General features: G+C 37.7%; 1 protein-coding gene across 1 annotated transcript in view; it reads left to right on the top strand.

Moving 5' to 3' along the window:
* Window positions 1-14,292, top strand: part of DIPK2B (divergent protein kinase domain 2B) — a 22,458-nt gene extending 8,166 nt beyond the window's left edge. The window contains exons 3-5 of the mRNA XM_015814864.1: window positions 9,388-9,561; window positions 12,180-12,468; window positions 13,575-14,292. Coding sequence (XP_015670350.1) covers window positions 9,388-9,561; window positions 12,180-12,468; window positions 13,575-13,915 — 804 coding nt within the window. The 3' untranslated portion in view covers window positions 13,916-14,292. The remainder of the gene's footprint in view (window positions 1-9,387; window positions 9,562-12,179; window positions 12,469-13,574) is intronic.
* The last annotated feature ends 3,684 nt before the right edge of the window (window positions 14,293-17,976 follow it).

Genomic DNA, 17,976 nt, shown 5'->3' with positions numbered 1-17,976 from the left:
GGGGGGGGGTAGCTTGTACACAAATAATTTCATTTCATTTCATTTATTATATTTTTACCCCGCCCTTCTCCTTGCGGACTCAGGGCGGCTAACAGCCTAATAAAAACAAATACAAAAGTACAAAAATACTACCGTTAAAACATAATTAAAAGGAAATATTAATTTGGCCTTTGTTATTAACTTAACACCCAGCTTGTGGAGTAAGCTAGGAAATAGAAGCTTCTGGGTGGGCACTCTTTAACCTTAGAGAGTCCAAAATACTAATGTATGTCTCCCAAATGTTGATAAATGATCTGTGAATGATCAATGGGATATGTCTAACACTATTTAGATTCTACACTGATTTGGATAACACTTTTCCTTAATGTGCTTAAATTATATCTGGTTGTTTTACAGCCTGACTTATTTAAACAAGATTAGCCAAAGAAATAAAACAGATAAATGTATTTTATTATAAAATTCAGTGGGAGAATATTAATATTGTCTGTCATTGACAGGAATAACAATATGACATGTCAGTCTTTTAAGATTCACAGGCAGTTTGACCCCTGTTTGTAGAAGTGATTTAGGATATTCTCGGTGTATCCTATGAAGGATAGTATTTCAACAAAAATGTTCTATGTGAAATATAATTTACACAGCTTAGCAGAAATATGAACCAAAGGACCTCATTTTAGAAAGTCTACAACAAAAGCAGTTGATGAGCTCAATTTCAGTTCAGCAGTCAATGTGTTAATCTTAGTCACATAGACAAACCATCAGACAATGAACAGGCTTTCAGAGTTTGTATTATGCTTACCGTCTGAGACCTCCAGTTTTTAAAACCAGCACAGAATAAAATAAAATTAGAGTTCTGGCTTCAGAACTAACTTGTAGTACTATTTTTCTTAATCATTGTGTTTACCATTGCAGAACCTACACTAACAAGGGAAACCAATTTCCCTTTTGTACTGTTGAAAGAAAAGTCTCCATCCTGGTTCATCCAAGCTGGGGATAAATAAACATGGCGACTGCTTTGGGAAGAAGGTTGCAGTTTATTGAAGAGCCAGACAGAAAGGTGATTCTGGCAGCAAGAGAAGTGAAAAAAAGGGCTGAGCACATGTGGGAAATAGGTTTTTATAATCACTGAAGCCTTTTGTTTGAAGTTGCTTCCTATTCCTGTGTTGAGGCTTTGTATTTCCTGTGTCACATATTCTGACCTGAGTCTGGGTGTGCCTTTCTGGTATTGGTGGTGATGGGTTAGTCCTATTAATGTCCCAAAGGTCATATCCTGCTTCCCTGGTGTTGGGGCTAATGACTCCTAGAGTTTGGGTGGAGTATGCAGATTTTAGGTCTTTGTCTTCTTGATCTCCTAGCTGGGGCCTTTCTGATGGTTTACATCTGCATTTGTACAGAGCTGGCTCCTGCTTGGGGGAGAGAGAGAGACTTGGGGGCAGGGTTCTGCTTTTAAAATCCTTTTGAGGAAATATATTTTTCTGCCCTTTTAATATTTCCTTCTCTGGGGGGCTGACTTCCCACAGTACATTCTCTTCAAAAGTTGCATAATTCAGGAGAACAGACTGCCTTTTTCTCCTAGTCCTTCACTTTTACTTTTTCACTACTTGCTGAGATGTTCAAGGTATGTGTGCACATGTGTGTTTCCAATACATATTTAATTTTTTGAAAAAGTGAAAAGCAAATATAGCTTTAAAAATTCCTTTTACTGCCCTTAAATACTTTGTAAATACATTTTCCTTATTGATTTGTTACACAGAGACTGAACTTATTGCCAGCTGGTCATTGGATTAGGCTTTTGCTTTTAAATTGAGGCTCACAAGATATATAAGTATCTCTTATTTGGGCTTTTAAGAAGCACTGTGAGTGGTTGCTTAACCACAGTATACTGAATAACCCCCAATTGGTTGGATATGCAAAAGCATTCATTATAGATGGCTTCTGAATGCATGCGGTCTTCAATTCCTCTTTTGATGCTTTGAGAGTACCGTTACAATGGGACAGATCATCTATGAAAACATATTCAGGGTTGCTTGCAAAATAATGAAACATGTAGAAAGAAATGACTGAATAATAAATCAATATAGCACAATTTAAATTTGTACATGGAAGTGTCCATCATCTATGTAAGATAAAACAGTGGTAGATAATAAATAATAAATTAATTACCAACAGAATTAATTGATTTCATATTTTATACATTTTAAATATACCCAATTGGGTTATATAATAGTTTCTTACACATAAATGTGTTTTGTATTTATGTAGGTTCAATACGTAATATAATTATAGATTATTCCCTGAATATTTTACCATCTTGGCTTTAAACTGTTCTGAACAGAAATAAAAAATGAAACAAATGTGTATTTGATTTGTAAATCAAGGGTTTTCAGATAATGTTAAGTGTTCAAAAGAAAATATTATTCTGAGCAAAGGTATAGCGATTTCTGAAACAGTATTAGATACACAATTATGTACTGTTTAATTTGAAAGAAAAGAGTACCTACTATAAGACCTATTATCTAGTGTTGTCTCTTTACCCCCCTCAGCCCTATTTTAACATGTCAACTGTACACCCACCACCTGTACACTCATCCACTTTCCATGGATTTCTCTGTAATCACCGCAAGATGGCAGCATGGGATATTTTCAACTTTAAGTGTTAAAAAAAGCCTGCCAAGTTCTATCTGGAAACACAAGAGTTTCTCTTAGAAACTATTAATTTTTAGCACTAGGATTCCATTATTTCAAATCAAGGACTACCCGCAGCTTTCTAAAAACAAAACAAAACAAAACTCTAATAAGCATTTTATCTGCCTTCTTGTTTTCTTCTTGTTTTCTGGTAAGTTTCATTTAAGCAACTTGTGCTATCTATCTCTCCACCTCTTTCTGTCCCTCTTCAGTTTGGAAGAAACCTTCTTTCTTCAGACTGGCTTCTGTCATACAAAGTTCTCTTCAGAATATACAATGGTGCGCCCTCCATTGGTCTACTTCAATTATTTGCTGCCAAGTTGTGATCCACTCTTAGTTACCACATAGATAGCTTTTCATCATGATGTTCTGCCCTAATCTGATCCTTTACCTCTTCCAATGGTAAACCCACTGTGGGAAGTCAGCCCCCCCCCAGAGAAGGAAATATTAAAAAGGCAGAAAAGCATGCCCAGTTTTTCTTAATAGCCCCACGTCTCCCTCCCCCAAGCAGAAGCCAGGCAGAGGCCAGCTCTATAGAAATGCAGATTTGGCGATTCATTCAGAAAGACTTGAGCCAGGAAGCTTGGAATTGATGAGATTAGAAAGACAAAGAACCCTAAAATCTACATCCCCCACCCAAACTCTAAACACATGACCATTATGACACAATAGGATTAACCCACCAATACCAAAAAGGGACACACTGAACCATAGGTCAAAGTTCATGCCACAGGCACAGGAAACAACCTCAAAAGCCCAAGAAGGTATAAAAACCCATCACTCCCAGCTACATGTGGTCAGCTTTCCCAAAGCCTCATTTCTGTCTGGCTCTGCTCTTCAATAAACTATAACCTTCTTTCTAAAGCAGTCTCCATTTTGTTTATTCCCGGCTTGGACTGGACCCTGATGAAGATTTTTCATTCAACACCACCATCACTGCAACTGAGTCCATCCACTAAGCCAGGGGTCCCCAACCCCCAGGCCATGGACCAGTACTGGGCCGCAGCATGTCAACAAACGGTCCCCACTAACAAGCAAAGTCCCATCCGCGAGATGCAGTCAGCACACAAAACCATGCACCCTCCGGTCCGTGGAAAAACCTCTCTCTACAGAACCAGTCCCTGGTGCCCAAAAGGTTGGGGACCTCTGCACTAAGCGTTAGAACTTTCTCCAGAAAACTAGGATTGATTTCAATGATTCATTGGTTTGTTTTCTTGGTTGTCCATGATAATTTCAGGCATCTTCTCCAAACTCCAAACTCTTCCTGTTGGAGTGCTTGTTAGAAGCTAAATTCTTATAAGGGTGCAACATTTGCTGACAGCAAGACCCATAATCTTTCTTCCCAAGCTTAATTAGAAGAAAATCAGAGAGAATCGTTTTTTTTCTTCACATGCCCCATTGTTTGATTTGTCAGATGTATTGAGTTAGAAGTGCTATTGTATCACTAAAGCTTCATTTTCTTCTTTGCTACTGTTACTATACAGAACTCGCATATTTTAATTAAAATTTTAATACCAGAAAATGAAGATGTCACATTAAATTTCTGGCGACAGTTAATTTCTGGCCAAAGGAAATGTATATTTTTCCAAAATGATTTTTGGATTTTTTTAAAAAAATTATTTGTTATTCAGTTTTTATGATAAAAAACAAGGATAATGTTTATTTCATACTTTTTCATTGTCAGGGTGGTTTATTGCCCTTCAAATATACTTTGTAGATGTCTATTGAAATATAAATTCCACCGAGTGCAATTGAATTTTCTCCTAGGACTTTGTTTGTTCTGCCAAACTCCATCCTGAGTGTGAGTGGTGAATAAGACTGTATCTCAGGGCTTTTGAGCACTGCAGAAACTTTCCAGTTCCCAGTTCCAGTAAGGAATAAGCCTGAATCCCTATGAAGCAGTCGATCATTTTAAGATTGAGCAACCCAGTTTCAGATGTAGGATGCATGATTCAGGACTCAATAAAATGTAATGTCTCAGTCAGATTGATTCCCGCTGTCTTATAGTTTATCTTCATAAGTCCAACAATGGAGATGTGGAACCCCTAAGCCAGTGGTGGGAAACCTATGGCACGGGTGCCAGAGGCAGCACTCGGAGCCCTCTCTGTGGGCACACGTGCCGCTGCCTCAGCCTCACCTCCCCCATGACCCCCTCCTCTCCAGCAGCCCCCCTGAAGGAGAGTCGCCCCTGAATGTGGCCCATGCAGAGCAGCGCAGCCAAGGACATGGCAGCCAGGCAGCATAGACAAGACTCTACCCTTACACCCCATCGTGCACAGTTGATGCTGCAGGGCGTGGGCAGAGGGTGTGACCGCCATAGTGCTGCTGGGCTGCCTGGGCGATCTGCGGCGGGCCCTGGAGGCGGTGAGTGGCCCTGCGGGCAGGTGGGGTGGGGGATGGGGGTGGAGCAGGGGCGGGGCAAGGGGTGGAACAGGGGCGGGGCCAGTTTTTGGGGACTCGGTCTCTAAAAGGTTCGCCATCACTGCCCTAAGCAGTGCTTATAATTGTGGTAATTGAAGGTATGTGTATTTAAACCACTAGCAGTTTCCACATTTTATGCCACACATTAGAAATTACAAGGGCTTGAACTGATAGTCCTGGGATTGTAGATAGTTTCCAATGAAATATCTAGGCAGCTTTTGTTTCCCTGGATCTGAAATGCCATTTTCTATTCAAGCCACCCATTGTCTATGTAGACAAGAAAAAATAAAAGAGTCCAGAAGTCTCTTTATTTCTATATTTGTTCATTGCCTCTTTGTCTTGGTTCTTGGCTTGTTTCGGGACCCACTTCCTGATTTGTGTCCTGTAGGTTTTTATCTAGTTATTAGCTACAATGGATGAGTTTGAACTTAATTTCAGTGTAGATTTAAATGTGTGAGGCAATGAGAAGAATAATGGAGAAAGATGTGCTGGATACACAAATCAAGCCAATAGATGTTTCACTACTTAAAAGAGATTAAAAAGATAATTATTAAACCAGAGAAGCAATTTGGACATTATTTTTCTTACTGGATTTACAAAAGAAATATGTTAAAGTCTTGAAGGACTTTATGAGAAGTGATATGAAAAAGGGCAAATTTTGCTTACTGGATGTACAAAAGAGGCCTGATAAAGATTTGAAAGATTTTTGGGTTACAAAAAAGATGATCAGAAAACAAGTCCTGGGACCACATTTGAAGGAGTTAAAAATTAAGATCATTAAAAATTCAGGGAAGGGTTAGGGTTAGGGCAGGGGTGTCAAACTCAATTTCACTGAGGGTCACATCAGCATTGCGGTTGCCCTCAGGGGGCTGGGTGGGTGTGGCCAGAGTGGGTGCAGCCTACTGGGTGGGTGTGGATGGAGTGGGTGTGGCCTATTGGGTGGGCATGGTCAGTTCTACATCGTTCACATCAAGGGTGCCTGAGGAGGCCTGGGCAGGAGTGGGACAGATCTGAGGGTCTCTGGCAGAAGGGGGTGGGATCAGGGCAAGTGCCAAGGCATGGTCCACCGGGGCAAGTGCCAAGATGGCCACCACAAAATTGTACATTGGCTCCCGGCTGGCCTGGGCCAGCGCCAAGGCAGCGGGGGCCGTTCCCTCACTGTTTCCAGGATGGCTTCGCGGGCCACATGAAACCACTTTGCGGGCCACATCTGGCCCCCAGGCCTTGTGTTTGACATGTCTGGGTTAGGGTGTCAGCTTATTCAATCAAAGTTAAAATAGAAAATTAATTAGATGTTTTCCCTTCCTGGATTTTTGCTGACAAAGGACAAATGACAAGGCGTTTTGATTTTGGTCTATAGTTAAGAGATGAATTATGGGGTGAAGGGAGTACATGCTGTAATAAGAGATGTCGATAAGCTATTAAAATTGTTTTTACTTGCTGAGGGGGAAGTTAATTTTTATACTTTTTATACTTTTTTCTTTTTTAATTTCTTTTTTATATTTCTATATTTTTATAGCTTGTATTGGTTTTTATTTTCTACTTCTAACTCTTAATAAAATTATTGAAAAAAAGCACTGTTGCCTTTGCTTCACCTAATAATCAATCATCTTTACCGACAAGTTAAGCAACTGCAGTGAAGAGTGGCATTTTTAGAGCATGAACTCCCATTTCTGCATCAAAGCAGTTGAACTTTTCCAATAACTACTTCTTCTCTTCTGTGGTTTTGGATATATAGGAGACTTGACTCAAATTATTGGGCTGAAGTAATTGTTTTAGATAGAGCAAAGAATTATGGCACTGTCTTAATGTACTTGAATCAAAATGACAGACTGTGAAATAAAGTTTTTCACTTCATGTGGATGGTCCTACCTGACCCTACTACCAACTTAGCAGCTGCCAGAATGATTACTTTGTGTGTCACAGTGGAAATCTTTACTGAAAATTACAATTGGTCCAGGGCTGAAAACGTTGCCTGCTAACCTTGCCTGCTCAAGAGATTTGTGCTTATATGCATCTCTTGACAAAACTGTCACTGGCAGAGAGATGTTTCTCCCCAGCCATGCCATCCAGGCTGCCTACGTTTCAGTTTGCAGTAGCTGACGCTTCTCCCTGAATTATTTTTTAAAATGTCTGTATTTGACATTAGCAAATATTGTCATGCAGGGCAAAAGGTTCAATGCTAATAGCAAACAAGAGATGCTAAGTATATCATATATTGTAACAACAATTTGCCACATTCAGGATTCAATGAACATGTTTTAGAGATGTATATGTAACCTCTGCCTATGTGGCCTTATGGAGCTGTGTTGAAATGAAAAGCTGCAAAGATTTATATTACAATTTTTCTTTGTATTTTTCTCAGTATAAAAACAATTTAGAAACATAGGGTCAAGTATAGAAAGATAGTCTAATTTAATCCTAAGTAGGTAAACGAGATTTCTTCTTCAGTCAAGGAAGGTTAAGCTGATCTTATTTTGAATTTATACTTACCAGTCCAAATGCCAGTCTGGTTTTTCAAGATGCTGATTAGAGAAGTTCAATGATCACTTTATAGCAACTCAATTCTAGGTGACAAAATAGCAGCAGCAATTGGGAAGTAAAAATGTGCAGTTTAGAATCAGAGTTTGACAGTTAACATGGCAAATAAAAATAATCAGAAATATAGAAATTGGCTCTTCATTACTTTTATACAGTAATTTAGCTAAGCACAATATATCAGTGCAATTTACCATATTCAATCCGTAATCATTATAACAATCCGTAATCATTATAAATCTTTTATTATTATCACCTTCCTAGCAACAACTTTTTTCCATCTAAGCTTCTCTTTGGCTGACGACTTTGCCCTTGTGTGGCTGAACCAAACATTTCATGAGGGCACTTCTGCCAATCTGAAAATTTAACCAATTATTACTTGTTTCTAATATCAAATTATTTACGAACAATGCAGAGCCTCCTTTTGGTGCCTTCTGTCAATCTTAGATCCTGATGATGGCACCGGCAAGTCTGTCAAGTTTAGAAGTGGTTTACCATTGCCTTGTATCTCTCCAAAAACCTTTATTCCTCCCTTACTGAAGAGAATCGTGAACTGGTAGATAACCTGAATGTATTCTACTGTGGGTTTGAGAGGAGATCACTGGAATCTACCATTACCTTCCCCACCTCGAATACACCAACAGTAGCCCAATCTCCTACACCTATCTTTCTGGGTCCACCATCTTTGGTGATCTTAGAAAAAGATGTGTGAGGTCTATTTAATAGGCAAAAGATCAGAAAAGCACCAAGGTCAGTTGGAGTAACTCCTTCCTACTTGAAAGCCTGTGCTGAACAACTGGTCCCCCTCTTCATTAGAGATGTGTTACTGTATGTCCCTATTGCTTCAAATGCTATACCATCATCCCAGTTCCCAAGAAACCCTTCATCAAAGAGCTGAATGATTACAGATCAGTTGCTCTGACATCTTTAGCTATGAAGACCTTTGCGAGGTTAGTACTGGCCCACATGAAAATCACCACGGATCTGCTGTTAGACCCCTTGCAGTTTGCCTAACAAGCTAATAGATCAGCAGATGATGCTGTCAACATGGAACTGCATTACACCTTGCAGCATCTTGAATCTTCAGGGATCAATGCAAAGGTCCTCTTTGTAGACCTTTGTAAAATTTGGGGGTTGGGGCAAAAGATCTGGCTTGCTATCATTTGGAGAAATCTCTTCCTTGTAAATGTTATACTTGTTTCTTATACTCATACTTTGTTATATAGACATGTTTGTATGACACAATTGCTTTTTATTATAATTAGTAGCAAAACACAAGCACTATTCTATAGGTATCTGTTTTATAGCACTGTTTTATAGGTAACCCTCATTTAACTACGCATTGATGGCAGTTCTAGCAGTCTTGGTTGCTGTCTTTAAGTGACAGCTGTCACATGATCACAACTTCTGACTTCCTGTTGGCTTCCCTATTAGCTTTGTCTGTGAGAAGCTGGCAAAGAAGGTTGCAGATCACTATCACATGACCACAGGGCTGCAGCCATGGCCATAAAAAGGAGGTCTGATCATAGCTACCACTTGTTCAGTACCATCATAAATTTGAACGGTCACTGAATGAGTGGTTGTTAAAAGAGGACACTCTATATTGAATTAATTAAATTACTCCTTGTCAGAATCCATTCCAGAATGTGCAAAAGAGAAATTAATAACAAACAGTCTTATATTATCTAAGTTCTTGTGATAAAAGCAGAGGAAAGACTGTGCTTGTCAATATTTTTTTTTTAGGGCCTTCGTACACCAATGCTTCGCTGTCCATCACAAAGATTGTTGGATCGAATAGTACGGAGATATGCTGAAGTTCCAGATGCTGGTAGTATCTACATGGACCATTTTACAGACCGGGATAAACTGCGTCTCCTCTACATGTTGTCTATTAACACTCATCCCATTATTTTACAGGTATAATGGCATCTGCTTTCATATAATATCTCATCCTTTGGAAATCCCATTTCAACTCACTTTGAGATATGAGAAAAGTTATGAATTGATTGGATAATCCTTATGCTGGATCCAGACTCTTTTTTCTTGGGCGTGAGATTTTACTCTCTTTGTGGTACTTAGGTTAAAAATGGCTACTCATTTGCATGATTAAACCCCACCTACTTTGACTCTTGCTAAGTTCAGGTCTCCCCAGATTTAAGTGCTTAGGATACCAGATTTACAATTTTTAATATACAGCCAATATGGCCAATTACTACAGGCAATCAGAGTTGTAGTTCAGGAATATTAGGGCCCCAAAGAGAGGGCACCTGTGTTAAATCAAGTCCATGCTCCGAGAGTTAAACGGACATAAACATTGTTTTTAATCTAATGGCTGATTTGTGTTTAAATCTGTTCTAGCTAATGTAAAAGTCATATTCTACAGCAGTGGTTCTCAACCTTTTCTTCACCACAGACCCCCTTTAAATACTATGGTCATGTACCCTCAAGACTTAATTAAAGATTTAAACCATAACATTTCTTCAAGCTTCCATGGACTCCCTGTGAAAACATCGTGCCCCCCCCAAGATCCTGCAGACCCCAGATAGAGAACCACTGTTCCTATTCTACAACAGGGGTCCCCAACCCTTGATCTGCAGTCTAGTATTGGGCTGCAGCTCATTGGGAACTGGGACACGCAAGCAGTGAGAGAGCATGAAAGCATGCAAAGCTCCATTTGCATAAGCAGCGGGCATGCTCCCCCCTGCCGCCACTGCTGCTGGTGCAGAGCCGGAAAGGTTGGGGACCACTGTTCTACAACCATACATGATTTCATGGCTCTTGCCTAGAATTGGAAATTATTAAATTTTCTGAGACCAGACAAGCTATTATCAAAGTGGCAAGGAGTCTTAATTGGAAGTAAGAGATGTAAGGTTTAGATCCTGGGGTTGTTACAAACAAGGGCTTGATTGTTTGACTCTGCAATAGCTGATCTTCATTATTAGGTCTTAATATCCCCACCCACCCCCAGAAAAGGTCTGTCTATAAAAACTTTAAACTTTATGCTTCGCTACTAGTTCTTGGGTATAGGTTTCAGTTCTTACAGAGAGATGTATTGATGAACTCTGGATAAAATTCTGATAGCAGGCTCAGTTACTCTCAAGAAAGGGAAAATGCACTAAAGAAGATCCAGGACTCTCAGACTGCACACCATTCTTGAATGGAGAATTGTAACCCCATCCAAGATTAAAAATGACATATCTGCAATGGCCAGAATGTTCCAGAAATACATTATATAATAATGGGTTTTTTTAGCTACCCTGTTGTCAACTGGGAATCAAGTGGGATGTGCCACAGATTCTCACCATGCCTTGCAAAAATCTTCATCTTTCAAAAAGTGGAAAAAGAAATTAGAGAATATATTGGACTTGATACTTAATAACAGAGAAAAAGTGGTTGAAGAAGTGGAAATGTAAGGAATTTGAGGCGAGAGTGAGTATTTTACCATATGGAGGTTAGGGAGAACTGAAGGCAGCCAAATTAGTGCTCTAAACTTCAAGAAATCTGACTTTAAAAAGCTAAGGAGAAAAAGTAGGAAGAATTTCATGGATGAAAATCCTGAAAGGAAAAACAGGTAAAGATACTTGAGAAATTTTAAGAAAGAAATAATTAAGATACATCCAAACTATACGAGAGAGAAAAAAAAGAGAGACGATGAAACCACCATGATTGCACCAAGATCTGTCCGATAAACTGAAAAACAAAAAGGACACATTTTAAAAATGCAAAGAGCAGAACATCAGGAAATAGTCCAAATCTTCAAGGATAAATTCAGGAATAAGAAGCCTAAAATCATGTAAGGTATTGAAAGCTTTTCTAGGAGCATGCTCCATATGGTATTATAATAAAGAATTATAATTTAGTGTAATTTAATTGGAATTTAGTATTACACTGTAGTTTGTATAGAATCTAAATATTGACACGGACTTGTAATGATTTGATTAACAATTAATGGTTTTAATATATCTAAATATGTTAATATTTTAAGCACTACTTTTTTCAAACCCATATTTCTTTGGTAATTAGTGTACTGCATATTTTTATTCACTTAGTGAATAAGTGAGTAAATAAAATAAAATAAAATACATTCACTATATTTAACAGTTGAGAAGTTTAATATTTTATTCACAAATTTAACTCAAAAAACCTAATGTACTAGAATTTGCACTTTACACTGTCTTTTAGTTTTTGATTTTCTTGCAAAGTTGTAATGACTTAGAAATGACTTAGAAAACACATAGAAAAGAGGAAATCTGAAAAAGAATAACTACTAAATTGCACAGTGCTGCACTTTTCTGTTTCTGCGCTGCAATCTAGTGATCATTTGGTTTCGCCACCCAGCCATGGTAGCCCTAATAAAATTATACCCAAGGAATACCCTGTGTATTCCTTGATTACACTAAAATTAGTCTTTTTAAATAGAGGGGCAGTGGAGTGGAAATGCACGATATCAGGAGGCTATTAGCATGGGGAAAGCTAGTACAATAATTCCATATCATCATGGAACTTCACATTTCCTTTTTTTTTTTTTTTGGCAGATTTTCCCTGGTGCAGAAGGATGGCCCTTTCCAAAATATTTGGGATCCTGTGGCCGACTAATAGTAACAGTCAGTACTAGGCCTTTGAAGGAATTTTATGGCTCATCTTCTGATGTGACAGCAGATTTAGCTCTTCAGCTCCTTACTATTATCAGTTTCATGATGAATAATGACCTGAACTATTTCTTCTACTTTACTCATGTTGATGCTGACATGTTTGGTGTTTTCAACAATGGACAACTCTTCATCCAGGATGCCAGCATGCTAGGAGTCATTGACAAACAAGAAGGTACTCAGATGCAATCTTGAATAATATGTCACAACAGGTTAGGAGGCATTATAGAGAGGGATAAAATGACTAACAGAGATATAGAACAGAATAGAACAGAACAGAATAGAATAAAACTTTTTTAAATATACACTAATCAGCATACATTAAAATGAAATTTCATTGCATTCAGCTCTCTATGAAAGAACTGTTACATAAGCAAAGGAGGCTTAAACATTTTTAAGCCTTGAGAAACAAGATATTATTCACCTCCCTGATTCATTGAAGTATAAGAAGTGGTGGGTAGGGGAAGTGTATTATTGGACAATCAGACTTGCAAGATTCCATTATTATAGCCAATCTTGACAAAGGTAGTTCCAGTTTTCCTGTAGAATTGGTTTCCTGATCTGGTCTATCTAGTAGGATTGACAGGTGAGCTGAAAATACATTCTATTCACTTTTCTTTCAGCTTAATTCATATAATAATAGCCAATTAACTAACTATATAGACAGAAAAAAGTGTCAAAATTAGCATGTGACAGATTATAAATATTTCTGTTGAAACCAGATTGAAGAACTGATTGTCAAACTAGATGGAATTCTATTCTATATAGTTTTCTTACAATGTTGTTTCAAAAGTTAACGATGAAAGTAAGACAAATAATTAGATTTGTTAAATAAATATATGAATAAAAAACTGAAGCAATGTCAAAATCAGCATTGCATATGCTTATAATGAAAATATTTCCTTACAAGATGATATTTTAGTGTTATTTCTTTGTTATATTTATAGCCTACTGCGATCCATATTTTCTTAGCAATATTAATATTGGGAATATGTTTTTTGCCAAATAGTTTAAAAACTTTTGAATGCCTTTAGATTTTTGTATTGCTTTATTCATTTGTTGCTGGCTTTTATTTTAATGTTATATTGTACTGCATTACTTTTTTCCTCTTTGTTTCTGATTTATTTCAGTTTTATTCAACATACTTTTATTATCATAATGTTACTGTTATTTTATATTTTAAAATTCTCTGTGCTTTGCACACAGAAAATTGATTATTGGCTGCCTAGTAAACATAATAACAATTATGTTTTAAGCAGACTTTTTCATTCTTTTTAATAGGCAGAGACTTGATGAATAGGCAACAGAAATACAAGGATATATTTAGCTGCTTAGCTGTGGATTGTGAGCCTGTGCTGCCTTCCTGTAGTTCCATCAAGGAAAGCCAGAACCTTATCATGGTATGTGAGAAACTGTTGCCCAACCTCTTAAAACAAAAATTTCAATCACCTCTGCAGGAGAAGATTGACAGCGCTTTAAGTACCTGTGCAAACAGATTTCTTTCTGACCAAGAGATTATCACAGCAACTCAACTGCTAGTAGACATTTTGAAACCTCTGCAGATCTGTGATTCCCGCTTTGTTTACCGATATCCTGACTGCAAATATAGCACAAAACTCTAAATGAATATTTTCTTGGAATCTTTGGGCTATAAACTACATACTTCTTCTGCTGTGGAAGTTAAAAGAATGGAGTTGCCCAGCAAATTCTTCAGAACGTGAGCACTAGGATTTGTACTGGACATTCGCTGTCTTCCAGATTAAAGCTCTATGGCTATTTGGTTTACTTTTTCAGGACTCATATAGAATTGTAGCATCCATGTGATTACATATGTCAAAGCTACATATTATTGTTCTTGTTCTCTCATTTCATATTTATTTCTGTTATTGAATTATTTCAAGATGTATTTCTCAAAAGGTATTTTGGAGATCCAACATATTTTCAAAGAAATATTGATCCTTTCTTGTTTCCTATCCATTCTATTCAATGATTCAAAACCCAATTCCAAATGATTTATACAAGATCATTTATTCCATTCAAGATAGCAGCCTCTCCATTCTACTTATAGAAATAGGGGGGGGGGGGTTCCACACAAAACCCTATATTAGAATAAACCTACACTTGATGTTCAGCAGTGCCATATTTTCTACATTAGTCCTCAATTTACGACCATTCATTTTGTGACTGATCAACAGCACTGATAAAAGTAAATAACAATTCACAATCCACTTCATACTTATTGCAGCATTCTCAGGACCGACCATGTGATCCCAATATGGGTGCTTGGTGACTGGCTCACATTTACAACAGTTGTAGCATCCCAGGGTCACTTGCAGCCTTCTCAGCCAGCTTCCAATAAGCAAAGTCATTTTAGGTAATTTATCTAGAGTTCTTCCATTATTACACATTTCCAGGGTTCTTCTTATTCTTTTCTTCATTTTAAAGTGTTAGATGATGATTATGTTATTTATCTGTTAACATTTGAAATCTACCAAATGTAACCCCAAGTTCTGATAAGAAATATTTTCTTTCAATTACAAAATGTATGGAAAGGAAATTTCTGAGTCCTGCTCTTCTGGAAGATAGAGTACACAAATAGAAACATATGTATGGAAGAGAAAGAGAGAAAGAGAATTTTATTATGATCCCAGGCCAGAGTTACAAATAAAACACATTAATACTAAAATAAAAACAAAACAGGATAAGAATGTTTCAATTGGTGGTGGATTCATCAGTGGACCAATGAAGGTATATCTAATTTTACAAGGAGTGTAATAGAATTTGGCTGTGTTCAAGGAAACTAAATCATACTAATCTGACAACAATAATTGTACAGAAAAAAAGCTCAGGATTTCCTGGCTGTTTTATCAGGGAAGGAATCATAAGATGAGTCTTAGGCTCCTTACAGAGGGTACAATACCGTATAACAAGACGTGAGGTACAATTTCAATATCCCCCTTGTCTATAGGGACACAGCTGTAGCACATAGGGAACTTTTTTATATCAGTCCTCCAAAACTACTTCAGGAAAGTATTGAAGCATGCTAAAATTAGTACTCTTTGAAATTCAAAGACAGTTACATGATGTAAACATCTTGCTGATTTCAAAAAGGGAGCTTGACCTCTCAGAGAAACCTTCTTACATAGAGCAGTCTGGTCCTGTTGGCTTTCCAGGTCTTAGGTAACTTTGAGTATATTTTATGGGATGAGGTTTTGGTTTAGAACACGGGTGTCAAACTTGCCACATCACGTGTCGTGTCACAAAGTATCACAACTCTTTTTGCATTGCCAGCAGTGGGGTGGGTGCGGCTTCAGTATGATGAAACTGGCCCACAGGCTGGCAGTTTGACACCCCTGGTCTAGAATAATTATGGACAATAATTAAAAGAACAAAAAGGAGGTAGGGTTGTAAGGTTTGATAAGGAAGATGGGAAAAGCCAGAATTTAATTTCAATAGAAAGAGTGAGTAATTTTAGAAAGCTGTTTCTAAGGAATTAACTTTGGCAAGAATAGAAATGGTTTGATGACGAACTAAGGAATAATCCAAATATATGGAGCAATCATGCAAAAAGCAGTGGGGGGGGGAGAGAGAGAGAGAGAATTTCTTTTATAATAATAACTACATACTTAAATAAGTGATTTTACCTGGAATACTTTAAAAGTACTTCACAAAAGCTCGGTAATATTTTTCTAGATTCCCCCCCCCCTCAAGACTGATAGAAGGTTAAAGCTGAGAGATTTCAGCATGTTACATGATGCTTAATAAGTTCACAACTAAGGTGGAAATTTTAATGGGAAGTTTCTTTCTGATTTTCAGCTCATACTTTTGACCATTTTATGAATTAAATGTTTTGTCTACATTCATCTCAATGTGTTTTTTTAAAATACGTGACATAGAATTCAGCTATTCAATTACTTTTATGGCCATATAAGGTTAAGACATTGCATTACATATATTATTTTTAAGTTCATTTCAGCGTTTTATATATAGCACATGTAAACATGTACATGTGGATTATAAAGCAAAATGATATTTTACTGGTTGAATTACCTCATGATGATAGTGTCAGGTTTTCAAACTAGGGTTATGAGAGTGCCTCCAGTTAAGAGTACACACTTTAGTGAATTGAGGATAGGCCACAGGGCCTGCACAGCTCAGATATCCTGGAGTTTGCAGCCATTCAGTACCACCTACCTCTGAAGCTGCTATCTTTCATTGTCTCCTGGAAGAACTTTTTACCCCTGAAAGCTGTGATTGTGCCCTTTTTTCCATCCTACTTCTGCTATAGTGAAACATACTTCTTATTACTTCTAAAAATGCAAGAGCCCTATTCCAGTGATGGCGAACCTTTTAGAGACTGAGTGCCCAAACTGCAACCCAAAACCCACTTATGCATTGGCGAGTGCCGGGTGGGCGTGGCCCATTGGGTGGGTGTGGCCCATTGGGTGAGCATGGCTGCAGTGGTAACGGCAGACTGGGTGGGACTAAAAAGTTCAATCAATCAATTCCAACTTTGCAAGATTTTTTTTCCCGCAAGAAGTTGAAATTGATTGATTGATTGAACCTTTTTTTTTTTTTGCACACGGCGGCAAGGTTTTATAAAAGCGAAAAGGTTTTATAAAACCCAGCTGAAGGCCTAGAACTGGGGCGACGGCGTGCGTGTCCACAGAGAGGGCTCTGAGTGCCGCCCCTGGCACCCGTGCCATAGGTTCGCCACCACTGCCCTATTTTATATAAATAAAAGAGGTTCTAGGACATAAATTGTCTATAATTTTTGCTGGCAAATTATTAATAGAAGGAAGTGGGAGCTATGCTAAAGATCAGACATCAAAATGGACATTCTTAAATACACATATAGTACACACAGTTTTCATTTTAACAGCCTATTTAGCTCCAACTAAATACATTTTCTGGTGCTGCAGATAATTCAAGTAGCCTTTAAAAAAAAACATTTTAAGGTTAACACAAAGTTATCTTTAGCTAAAACCCTAACATGTCTATTCATTTATGTGAACAATTTAACAGCGGCTGCACAAGGAATAACATTTGATGAGGTAGCTGAGAAACATATGGTAGCACTTGAAGAATTAGGACGATACACCATCAACCATTTAAAGCGCAACCCAAACAAGATCCAAGTGTGTGGAAACCTTGCTCCATTCTCCTTAAGACACTGTTGGATTTTCTCACCTGAAAATTGAAAGATGAAAAATGTCCTAGGTTTTGGTTCTGCTAACTTACAACCCACCTGGAAGGGCTTGACAGTTCTTCTGAGAGCTAGTGCATTTTAGGGGATGAGTGGGTGGGGATTGGATCAAAAGATAGCATATTTCCATTTCATGTACACCCACAGAGTTTCTATACTGGAAAAAAAGAGGATTTTATACCACTCCCCTTTTATACCACTCAAATGTCCCTGATAGAGTCTCAGTCAAATTCTAGCCAATTTGATTTCTGCTGGTTCTTTTTATGGAACACAATATTTAATACTTTTCTCTAATCCTATTAATGTAGATTGTTCGCTTTGTTTCTGGTGGGGGTTCCATTTACAAAGGAACTTGTGTAGGTCAATGCCGAATAGAATCATTCCTTTTCCAAAAATACAGAACTTTTCTTTTTGTTTTTTCCTCATTCAAGTAGGAATTGTGTTACCGATGATGACAAATAAGACCTAATTGCCAGT

This window comes from Protobothrops mucrosquamatus, unplaced genomic scaffold, assembly GCF_001527695.2.
Source record: "Protobothrops mucrosquamatus isolate PMUCROS unplaced genomic scaffold, P.Mucros_1.0 scaffold288, whole genome shotgun sequence".
Taxonomy (NCBI): domain Eukaryota; kingdom Metazoa; phylum Chordata; class Lepidosauria; order Squamata; family Viperidae; genus Protobothrops; species Protobothrops mucrosquamatus.
Note: the sequence above shows the minus strand (reverse complement) of the source record. Positions and strands in the feature narration are given on the sequence as shown.